This window comes from Mobula birostris, chromosome 25 (assembly GCF_030028105.1).
Source record: "Mobula birostris isolate sMobBir1 chromosome 25, sMobBir1.hap1, whole genome shotgun sequence".
Taxonomy (NCBI): Eukaryota; Metazoa; Chordata; class Chondrichthyes; order Myliobatiformes; family Myliobatidae; genus Mobula; species Mobula birostris.
The window spans coordinates 28,958,453-28,971,201 of NC_092394.1; the positions used below are offsets into that span (position 1 = coordinate 28,958,453).

Below are 12,749 nucleotides of genomic sequence, written 5' to 3' on the forward strand. Positions count from 1 at the left end.
ATTCTGTCCAATCATTGTAACCACATTTTTAAGGCTTGTCCCAAAGTCAACTTCACTTAATTTTTGTCTGAATTTATTCAGAATTCCTCAGCAATGCTGCTCTTTAGCTGTCTGAAACAGTGTAGAAATTACTGCTATTGTCACTCCAGTCTTTTCCCTCATGAACAGGGGGGTAATTCTTCTTTCCTTACTCAACAGTTCCAAAGTCTGGCAGGACTGGGAGTGCCATGAAATGGAGAAATCCTTTCATGAATGTGTACTGAAATGCCTTGTCTAAAAACTTGTATCATGCCCAAAAATGATGAGAAGGTCACTCCCAATGTGAATGCTGCATTTGTTTTCTGTAGAAGTATTTCATCTCTTAAAATTTTTATAGATTTAACCACCATGTGTCAGTCTTACAACACCAAAAAAGGCCCTTCCAAGTTGGTCACAAATGCCAGTATTAGTCCCATAACCTAAAACATTACAATCCATGTACCTCTCCAACTGTCTAAAAAGTTGTTATTGTACATGATTCAATCACTTCCTCCAGCAACTTATTCCAAATTCATACCATCTTCAAGGTGGCTGCCGCTCAAGTTACTATTAAATCTTTACTCTCTCACCTCAAATCCCTGCCCTCTACTTAATTCCCTAACCTTGGGAAAAAGACAGTATATTCACACTATCTGTGCCCCTCATGATTTCATAAGATCAGTCTCCCATGCTCTAGAGTCTAAGACCACAGCTTCAGAACATATGGGTGTCCTTTTAGAACTGAGATGAGGAGGAATTTCTCTAGTCAGAGAGTGGTGAATCTGTGGAATTCATTGCCACAGGCAACTCTAGAGGCCAAGTCTTTATGTATATTTAAGGCAGAGGTTGATAGATTCTTAATTGGCCAGGGCATGAAAGGATATGGGAAGAAGGCAGGAGTTTGGGGCTGCAAAGAAAATTGGATCAGCCATGATAAAATAGTGGAGCACACTCAATGGTCCACGTAGCCTAATTCTGCTCTTATATCTTAGGGTCTCAAAAACAGTTAAGATTTCTACTCCCCTTAGATTATGATGCAGTTCTGCAGTCACTCCTCCCATGAGAGCAAGGTTCTCTGCTGACCCAAGCAACGTTTGTCTCTGAATTTTGTCCTCTGAAATGCTCATAAAAAGGAAACAGACACCCGTTGTAGCAGGTGTGGACCATATCGGTACCTATTGATTCATTACCCAACCTTCAAAGGTTCATCCCCCAGTTTTAAAGAAATATCAGTTGTCTTCGCTATCTGGGAACCTGGTCCAATTTCTTGTACGCAACTGCTTTCATTGCTGGGGAATGACGTGAAGGCTTTGAATAGAAATAGTGCCTGTTTTAGCTGGAGTTTGATAAGCTTGGACAAGTGGTGTGGCCACACAGTAATTAGATTAGAGCCAAATCTTGGCCTGCACAATGATTGTGTGCTACTCGTACCAGTTGCTTCGTGTGTTAACAGACCGCCTGGAGCCTGACTCCCCATTTTTTTGTCTACACAGCCAGAGATTTCTCTGGGAACAACATCCATCCCCGTCCTTAGTAATGGTGCAAGTTTTCCATCCCAAAAGGATATCAGCACAGAGCCATCATATCACTCACTCTAGTGAACTCAACACTTGACCTCACAAGCAATCTCTCCAAATCAAGACTTGGGATGAAAGGAACTCCTCTTCTGTCTTCTCCTATCATTTTGGATCTCCCCCTTCCCCTCTCAAATCTCTTACTAGCTCTCCTTTCAGTTAGTCTTGACGAAGGGTTTCGGCCCGAAACGTTGACTGTACCTCCTCCTAGAGATGCTGCCTGGCCTGCTGCATTCACCAGCAACTTTTGTGTTGCTTGGGATGATTTGTTGCTGGATTCGTGACAGTTTCCTACTGCAGTAGTAAAATCAGTCACACAGATCTTACGTACAATGCCTCATTGATCCTTTTTAAATTAATGATTTTTTAATACCCCCTGGGAACACATCCTGATTATTAAGCAAAATACTGTGGAATGCATGGATTTCCCAGGGCTGAGTTTTAGCCCAGGTCTGCCAATTTTGATAATCAGGGTCTAACAAGCAACCCCAGCTATCCTGCATCAAATGAGCAGATAGATGGAAGCAAGAAATTTTTCCTTATTTGTACATGCTGCTTTAGAACAGCAGAGATATAACAGAACTTAAACATATATTTTACTTTTTACTGTAACCCAAGTCTAAAGAGGAAACGGCTTATTTAAGTACTGCAACAAAAAAAAGTGGTATCAAGGGACAAAAGAACTTATCCATTTCCACTTTCTACCTACACCCTGTTCTCTAGAGAAACCAGTTAACTGAGTGGTAAAACTATTTTACAATATCACCAATGCTATTTTAGGGTACAAAAACCTAACCTCAAACTGTCTTTTTTCTTCTTGTACACTAGTTTGACAGAAGAAACAAAACTGATTTTTAAAAAAGTTGTATATCAAAGGATCTTGTGTTTAGCAATGATGAAAGTCTGTGGGCAAATGGACTGAACTTTAAGAAAACAAAATAATTCACCATTACGCACTCTTGGTTTAATTTAAATGGAGAAAGGCCTATGGATAAAATTTTGATTCTACATCTAATGAACAGTTTATCCATTTAAGACTATAAAACTGTTGACCTAGATTTCAATTACAAATTTTGAAAATTAAAACTATAAAATGTGAAATTCTGCTCATGTAACTGTACAGCCTGCATGAATAGATTCTGTATGTGAAATTAATCACTATTTGAATACTCATTTAACTTGTTACACATGAAATATTATCTCTAGTTCCACAAAAGGTCAGAAGATCAATGCAATAGGGTTAAATTTTGCTCTTCCCCATTCCATTAAAGATTTAGCTGCAAAAATAGGTTATGAAAAACAATTGGCTATGCTTCCATTGTACAGTAATATCACTGATCTACAGGTGTCATCAGAATATTAACTTTTGTGATTATTTCAAGTTCATTGTCAGACACAAATGGGGTATAAATGCCATGAAAATGTAGCTTCTTACAGACTTTTTGTTCTAATAAATAGTAGTTGATTTGGAAACATTGAGGAATTTTGTCTTTAACTTGATTCATGCTGCACTTTGCACTGATACCATTCACCATTAAAACTTTCAGAACAGGTATAAATGCACTTAATTTTATTTAGGCTAGCATTTGAGGCAGGAAATCTTACAACACGGTCAGCAAGTTTAGCATTTCCCTGTAGCTTTGAAAAAAAAGCATCACTCTTAAATTATCGGAGTGCAACATAAATGCCAAAGCAAAGCCATTGAGCTTTAATTTCAATGTACATACATGTTACCATATACAACCAAGATTCATTTTCTTGTAGCTGTACTCAATAAATTCAATAACCATAATAGAATCAATGAAAGACTGCACCAACTGGGCTGACAACCATTGTGCAAAAGACAGCAAACAAAGAAATAATAATAAATAAACAATAAATAGAAAACATGAGACAAGTCCTGGAAAGTGAGTCCATTGGCTGTGGGAACAATTCAGTGATGGGGCAAGTGAAGTTGAGTGAATTTATCCCATCTGGTTCAAGATCCTGACGGTTGAGGGGTAATAACTGTTCCTGAACTTGATGGTGAGTCCAGAGGCTCCTGTACCTTCTTCCTGATGGCAGCAGCGAGAACAGAGCATGTCCGGGGAGGTGGGGGCCCTGATAATGGATGTTGCTTTTTTGTGACCTAATAGACTGGGCCGTATCTTTTTTTTTGTTGGATTTTCCATTCAAGGGCATTGGTGTTTCCATACCAGGCAGCCAGTCAATATATTCTCCATTATACATCTATAAAGGTTTGTCAGTTTTAGACGCTGTGCCAAATCTTTGCAAACTCCTAAGGAAGTAGAGGTGTGACCATGCTTTCTTCATAATTGCACTTACATGCTGGGCCCATGTTAAACAAATGAGTGGTATGGATTAAACAAGACAAAAAAAGTAAAGAATATCTGGGGAAGGGGTAAATTAGAATACCGGTTTCCATATGTAAGGGGTTTCTATGTCACTGCGTAGTCTAATTAAAATGGCTTCTTTGTTACGTTAACTGCTGAGAAAGTCCTCCCGCTAGCAGTTTGTTTTGGATTATCTATTGATAAGAGGACGAATGAACCAATTGGGATAGTTGTTACGCTTTGGTGTGTCTGTAAGATATTGTATGCGCGGGATTTGGGGGGAGAAGGCGCGGGAGAGAGAGAGACAGAGGATGGACCAGGTGCTGTGAGTCCGCTAACAGGGTCGGACCCCGAGCGGGGCGTTCAGCGAGGAGAGGAGACTGAGATGGACTCGTGTGGAGCATCTGGTCGGCCACCATTGGTGGTCCCAGGCAGCTGGTCGAGGTGGTCCGAGGGGTCGCAGGGTGAAGAAGGGTCCTGAGCTCCAACTGTTTGTGCACGAAGAGACTGAACTTTGATAAGTGTGGCACCTTTCATTTTCCTTTTATATTTTATTCTCTATTATATAGTTCCAGTAATATCTATAAACTGTAAATCATTTAATCGTATCTGGTGTATTATCTGTTATTTGGGCGGGGTGGGGTACATCACACAGCATCCACACAAACTGATACCCCAGTTTGGCAGGGCCAAGGGCCGTTTCCCTAGACGACAGCGAGACACGCGACCCTGAGGCTGGCCGGGGGGGGCTACACATACAAGAGAGAAAAAAAATAAAGTGTGGGTTAAAGATGAGGTTTGAATAGAATGAAGGAAAATAAAGTTTACTTTTCCTCCAATATAGTTCATTAAATGAAAATGAATTCATACTGATCAGCAGGTAATAAGAGGTCTCAAGTGCTTTCCTTGTTCTTAGAGTCCTTGGGTTATTGATTTTTAGACTGAAGTTCCTTTGTTAATCTCATGGAAAATGAAGTATAAACTCAAGGGAATTAATAGCAAGATGCTCCATTTACAAACTAATGCCCAAGTAATGCAAAGTGACGATTTTCTATGATATATTCTTCACAAATTGTTAGCCTATGCACACTTCAAAATAGATTTCCAAAGTATTTTTCTTCCACAAATATCAGTCTTATGCTCCACAAAATATCCAAACTAACTCCAACAACCGCCTGACAAATGGAGGAACTACGTGAATGAAGTGGCCACTGAATTAGGCACAGGAGAGGAACTCAGACATCCCACCCCGCAAAAACTCATTTCAGGGAGGTAGCACCATCAATTTGCGGAAGACTTCCGGGAGAGGTGGGATGCCTGCAATAGAGTAGCTCCTTAGCAGCTAGCCAGCTAGTTTAAATAACATTAGCTATGCTAATGAATGAATGACACCTGTTAAACTCACCTCAACATGTCTTTTACAGTCTTAACCCACCATGGGCAATAGAAAAGTCACTGTTTTGACCCCTATTAGGTAGGGGTACACTTTAGTGTAGTCTGTGGTGACATACATTTTATATTCTCTTTTTTTGGTACACACCGCCACTCTGACTTTTTTTTTTAGAACTCTCTCGCTCTTGCTCTCACTCTATTGCACGCGCTCTCACTCGCGCTTGCTTTCTCGCTCTCTCTCGCGCGCTTGCTTTCTCGCTCTCACTCTCTCTCTCTCTCTCGCTTTCACGCTCTCTCTCTCGCTCTCGTGCTCGCTCTCAAAAAAAAAAAAAATCAATTTCCGGGACATTGTATATAATTTGTGGGCATCAGGGAGCCACTATTAAATTGCGGGAGACTCCCAGACCTTCCAGGAGAGGTGGGATGTCTAGGAACTGTAGTCCATCTGCTTTAAGGTTTGTTTTATATTCAGGGATGCTCTTCTGCACACCACTGTTGTAACACATGGTTGTGTGAGTTACTGTCACCTTCCTGTCAGCTTGAACCAGTTCTTGCCATTTTTCTTTGACCTCTCTCACTAACAAGACGTTTTTGCCCACGGAACTGCCACTCACTGGATTTTTTTTGCTTTGTTTTTCTCTGTAAACCCTCGAGACTATTGTGTGTAAAAATCCTGGGAGATCAGTAGATACTGAGGTACCCAAACCACCCTGTCTGGCATCAACAATCATTCCACAGTCAGTTAGATCACAGCTCTTCCTCATTCTGATGTTTGGTTTGAACAATGAGTGAACCTCTTGACAATGTAGGCTTTTATGCATTGAGTTGTCACATGATTGGCTGATTAGATATTTGTATTAATGAGCAGTGGCCACTGATTGTATATTAAATAAAATCAAACTATGCATCTCAGAGCTCAATAAAACATCTAAATTTTCTCATGAATAGAGACTTCAGTTACCATTGATTAATTAAGGAAACTCAACTGTGCCTCATTTGTATGGGAAACCTATGTCTATGCGCCTAAGTACTTAGTTATAATGGCTGTAGATGGTGAAGAAGATGGAAAATATTATACGGTTATCTGTCTGGGTATGTCCTTATGGCCATCTAAAGCTCAAGAATAGCAGGTATCTAGAGGAACTGTATTAGTACAAAATGATGGAAGTGAAGTTCTGTTCCCTGTCCCTCCTTCCTTCACCATCCAGGCACTTAATGAGTCCTTCCCTGGGAAGCAGCAATTAACTTCCAGTTTAATTCAATACACTTGATGTCATCCCTCCTTTTGAAAACCATATTGCGTGACTCAGCAGAGGTGTTGTGCAAGCAGGATTCAGGATAACCATGTACTTTAAGTTCCCCATCACTTTAAATCTCCAGCCCACTACCACATTGCCTGTGTCACTGACCTCTTGTACTTCTCTAATGATTTGATATGAACATGAGTGGCATAGCAGTTAGCATGACGCTATTACAGCTTAGTTTGGAATTCAGACCCAGTGTCCGCTAAGGATTTTCCATATCCTCCCCATGGGAATCTGTGGGTTTCCTCTGGGTGCTCTGGTTTCTTTCCACAGTCCAAAGACATACTGGCTAGTAGGTTACTTGGTTGTTGTAAAATGTCCAGTGATTAGGTTAGGGTTAAATCAGTGGGTTACTGGTGGCATGGCTCAAAGCCCATAAGGGCCTATTCCACGCTGTATCTCTGGTAATAAATAAATGAGGAATGGAACCTCATACTCCATCTAGACATATTGCATCCCTTGGTACTGATTCAGTAATTTCAAGTAACTAGTTTTTCCTGTTTAAGCCACAACTAACCAGTTAGAGATACATGACCATCCATGTGAAACATTTACTTAGTTTTGTTCACTCCACAGATGCTACAAATGTGCTGAAAATTTCCAACAACTGCCATGTTCTGTATTTGTGTTCCAGCACACTTTTCTCACCTATTGAGCTCTGATAAAAGCTCAACAGTATGAAATAAAATACTTTCTCTTTATAGGTTTCCAGCATTTAGAGGGCTACACACACAGTATAATTTATAACTCATATACACTAAGACTGAAAATACTTTTAAACTAGCTTATTTTAACAATATATTCCTGTGATGAAAGGAATCCAATGAGAAAATGTGTTCTGCTTGAAAATAAAAGGATTCTCAATTCAAGCAAGAGCTTTCAGGAGAGAGCAGAAGGCCTGATAAAAGTAATCCAGCCACAGACAACTGATGCAGTTCAAACATTCCATGTACTTCCTCAGTGCCTTTTATATAGCATCTGTGGACAGATTTACAAGCTTAGTTTTAACAATGAACCCTTAGTTCCGAGATATCAGTGAGGACTCACACCATACTCTCCCCCAAACATGAAATAAAACTGTCTGCAGGTTAAATGATTTGACTCCGGTGAAGAGTTTTTATACAGAAACAAGCATCTAATCAGATGGTGCATTATACAAAATACTCTCCCAGTGATGGGAGAGTCTAAGGCCTGAGGACACAGCCTCAGAATAGAGTGGTGTCCCTTTAGAATGAAAATGAGGAGGCATTGCTTTAGCCTGAGGGTGGTGAATCTGTGGAATTCTTTGACATGGGCAGCTGTGGAGGCCAAGTCCTTATGTATATTTAAGGCAGAGGCTGATAGATTCTCGATTGGTCAGGGCAAGAAGTGAGAAGGCAGAAGATTGAGACTGATAGAAAATTGCTGAAATGGCGAAGCAGACTCAATGGACCAAGTGGTCCAATTCTGCTCCAATACCCTAAGGTCTTGTACACTAAGTGGTATATTTGTTTTTAAAGATTCAAATGCCTACAGTTCCTTTCATTTGGGTTTCCAGTAACAAGTTTTTTCACATTGACACCAAAAGAGACCCTGTCTCATTACATTGAGCATGCCTAAAATTCTGAATTGAAACATTCTTAATCAAGTGTTTATGGTAATTGACAGTCAAACTTAAGTTGAAATTTTCCACCAGTACATTTCTAATGTTAAATTTATTGTTAATTTCTATTGTTAAAGGTTCTTAATAAAGTAATTAACATACCATTTGACATTGTTTTCCGAACAAACCAAGGACTATTTTGAAATTTCTTCTTCCAGTCACCTCCCATGGAGCCATGTGTACAAACGAAAACCAACCATTCAAGGCTACTTATAAAATGTCCCCACTGGAAAAAAAAATAAAACAAGAAATTTGTCTGCAATTTTTTTTTTTTTTTTTTTTTACATTCAAACAATACAAGTTTATAATTAGAAGGTTGTTTCTCCTGTTTTCGTGATGGCTCTTCCCTGCATCTGAAAATGATGGATGATCAAACTGAACATTAAGTTCATCTTCAAGGATGCATCTGACCTATTTCCAGCAGTTCCCAATTTCAAATTTAATGCATTCATACTTCAAAAACTTGTGATCTATCTCCTAGCTTAACACTTGCACTTTTTCTACATGTTTGCATACTTTTTCCTTCCAAGTAAAAATTACCAACTGTTCTGAACAAGGCATTCACTAACTTGAACAACCCACTCTGTAACCCCTCTTCACTCCAAGCTGGGATGTAATGTTGCACAGAAGACTCGCTGAAGTGAAGAAATATATCTGTGGTGGTAATTTTGTTATCGCTGTTAAATAGCCTCCTGTTTTCTTTCTTGCAATGGAAGTCACCCTAATATCTCAAATCACACCTCATTATTATAGCTTTCAACCCAATAAATAATCACAATAAAGCTACAGCAATAAATTCTCCCTGTACTTGTGTACTTCCTCATCCTATCCAACCATATTGGAGGAAATGGCAATAAAGGTCGATTGTAATGTGTTATACACAGTCATTATCACAGCTAAGACTACTTGTCCACTTACATCATAGAGCAAGCTCCACAACATGCTACGCCCAATGTTGTCGATAGCCACATCAAACCACGCTCCAAATTCAGATACCTGATTTAACCGACGTGCTGCAAATCCATCAAACCCTGCAATGTTTGAAACATTATGTAAAATTGTGGAAATGTTATATCTCATGTAAATACATAGAAGAGCATGAGTACAATTTAAGAAGTGTTTAATAAGATCACAATTTTGTGCATACCATTATACCCCAGTTGGTACTGGTGTGGAAAGCTTATGTGCTACAAGATTTCAGCATTACAGTGCTCAGCATGAAAGCTATTTAAAAACATACGCTACTGTTAAACCACCTAGTTTCTGAATTTTCTTAGCTGCACTGTGTAGTTTCTTCCTCTTTTTTGCCACCTACTGAATAGTCATACCCAGTTTAAATCCTTGTCAATAGCCAGCCTAAATTAATTCATAATAAAAAATATTTAGCACAGAGTAAATATTAATCTTCTGTATAAACAGCTTATATCCTGCTGTTAAGGTTATTGAATGGCTCCCTAGCACAACAACATGGACTGTTGGCCTAATTTAACTCGTTATGACCTTGCACCTGCACTGCACTCTAACTGTATTCTGCATTGTAATATCATTTTCCCTTCTATCTCAATGTGCTATTATCATGAAATGATCTGTAATGGTTGGCATGCAAAACAAAGTCTTTCACTGTATCTGTGACAGTAATAAACCAATTTACCAAGATGTCTGAGAGAAAGCCCCCAGCTGTCAAAGGACCAGCAAGTTGCATCAAGTCAACTTCAGACCTTTTTTTAAAATCAGTCAGAACATCAAGAAAGAATCTGTTTTTTTTTTCCAATGCCATCAGTTACAACAGAGATAAAGAATTGCTTTCACTTAAAAATAAGGCACCTTGGAGAAAACAGTTCCTGAGCCAAAAGCTCCAGGCCAAAGCAAAAAGAATTTTTATTGGAATAAAAGAGAACTTCCCACAGAAGGAACAATTTCTTTTGCTGAAATTTGTGAATCATCAGTACATTAATTCTTGTGTGTTTGATAATAAATTCTAAGGTGGAACATCCTGCATAATGGATAAGTCGTCCAAGAACAGCATTAGGTCAAATTCCAGGTGGTTTTAAGTTTCCTTTGCTTTTCAAGTGATCATCTCATTTCAACAATGTACAAGCTATTAGCTGACTTTTCAGAGTTAAGTGTCCAGTCAAATCTCCAAGAATCTCCTTTGGTAGCAAAACTTGCAAACCGTTAACTGAAGACTTTGTCTTGGGTTCTTTCATTCTGCCTTCCCTTTACCATAGAGCAAGCAGGGATGGCAGACTTAAAAACTAAAGTTAGTGTATCTATAATATATATCTATGTATCTTTATAAATGTATCAACAGGTCCCACATTCATCCTCAATCACAGTTAACCAATATGTTACCAATATATAATTTTGGTCTTCAGCAAGAAGTGATAAGCCAAGCCTCAAAGTAGCCTCAAAGCTACTGCAAAAGAAAATATCAGCTTCTGAATTGTCTGCATTAAATTTTCATTATCAATCTCGAGATAAACAGTAAGATGCATTCATCCACTAACATGCTATATTATAATTGGTGGCATATTGAGTCAGAGTCATATTGGTTTGTTCTTTTCTTTTACCAGAATTCACAAGTACTGTACTTGGATCTGGGAAGGGGGAAATATAAATTCTAAGATTTGTATAAATTCTGCTAGACCATAGTATTACAGTTTACAAAATCAAAAGGTTGAAGTACTATTCAGAATATTGTGTACAAATTTGAACATCCCATCTTGAAAGAAAATAATGAGTAAGAAATTTTAAAAAAAGCAATGACTTTCAGTTCCGTAACACAAAACACACACAAAAAAAGTGTAATGCATTAACTCAAACTGAACCCTCAGGAAAGCTCAAATCACAAACAGAAAATCTGCAGATGTTGGAATTCAGAGTAATACACACAAAATACTGGAGAAACTCAGCAGGCCAGGCAGCAAATATGGAAAAGAGTAAACAGTCGATGTTTAGGGCCAAGACCCATAATCAGGACTGGAAAAAAAAGATTAGAAATCCGAATGGAAGCTTAAACGCCCTTTCTTGGGAGAACTGAATACAAAAATAACCAATATTAATATCTCAAATGTGATAGTAAAGGATTAGCTTTGACACATGTACATCAAAATATACAGTAAAATGCATCATTTACAACAGCCACAGATGTGCTTGGAGTAGCCTGCAAGTGTCAACATGCTTCCTGTGCCAACATAGCATGCCCACTACTCACTAATCCTGATCATATTTCTTTGGAATCTGGGAGGAAACTCACATGTTCATTGGGAAAATATACAAACTCCTTACAGACAGTAGCAGGAATTGAACCCCAATCAATGATTGCTGGCACTGTAAATGTTGCAATAACTCTTATGTACTGTGCTGCAACATTAAATAGAATTACAGAATACAAAACCATCTTGAATAAACTCAGTAAAAATATCAAGTATTTGATATATTCAAATAATGAAAATCTATGTACACAATTCAAAAGCATTAAGAACACATGCACAAAAATCAAATCTCCCAAAAAAAACATGCAAAAACATTACAATGTTTCCAGTGCTCTGAGCTCTGTAAAATGTAACTTAATGTTGCTTGCCAGTAGGCATTTGCTTCAGTTTTGTGCAGACCTCTGATCAAAAAGTCTTAAGACAAGAGAACTCGAAAATGTGTTTTAACTAAATAACACATCCTCTTTTGTGAGGAAACAAGTAATGGACACGTTCCCAAGCCTACAATTTATATCTGCCAATACTGTAAAATGTTGGCAAGATTAATAGTTGATAACTTTAGCAACAACGAATAACGAATTCTTCCTCAACAGCAAATTACAGTGAAATCTTCAAAAAAAAATTACTTTGGATATAAAATCCACAAACATTTTAAGTACTTAGAATTGAACCACCACCAACTAAAGGGAAGTGTTATCTCTATTATTAATAAAAAAGGAAGCTTAGTATTACTAACATGAAACTAACTGGTGGCAACTTGCAATAACTAAGAGAACTTGCAACATCTGTGAAATCCAATGCCCAACCGAGGAAACCTCAGATATTAAAGCAATTTTACTCTAGATCTTTTCCCTTCTTCCAATGGATAGTCTTTTAGAGATGAACACTTACCATCAAGAATTATAGATGTCACATAACAGGAAATAAACCATACAGGGTGATTAAAGGACCACCAGCCAACCAGCAGTAAGACTAATCTCATGTAGCCTGAAAACAGAATCATTCAGGTTTAGTTAAAGCAAACTATGTTGACATAACAAACTTCTCACTGCCCCACCCCATAACCTGTAGATTTTAACTTTTCATAACACGATAAATCAAAATATACATTTCCTGAACATTTACTTAAGTTTGCATTGGAACACACTTTTCACCATCTTTCCTTTAAAGTCTGGCCAAGTTATAGAATCATCCATGCTGAAATCAGTCAGCCATCTATGTTAGCTCTCTGTCAGACCAAACCTGGCTCCTTCTGCAGAAGCCTTCCAATT

At 38.4% G+C, this 12,749-nt stretch overlaps 1 protein-coding gene across 4 annotated transcripts in view; it reads right to left on the reverse strand.

The window, feature by feature from the left end:
- Nucleotides 1–12,749, reverse strand: part of LOC140187729 (uncharacterized) — a 68,793-nt gene that overhangs the window by 7,326 nt on the left and 48,718 nt on the right. For 3 of the 4 annotated variants that reach the window (XM_072243355.1, XM_072243357.1, XM_072243358.1), the window contains 3 exons: nt 12,370–12,465; nt 9,182–9,294; nt 8,366–8,489 (listed from right to left, as the gene is read on the reverse strand). In XM_072243355.1, coding sequence (XP_072099456.1) covers nt 8,366–8,489; nt 9,182–9,294; nt 12,370–12,465 — 333 coding nt within the window. The remainder of the gene's footprint in view (nt 1–8,365; nt 8,490–9,181; nt 9,295–12,369; nt 12,466–12,749) is intronic. The other variant, XM_072243356.1, reaches the window with a different exon arrangement.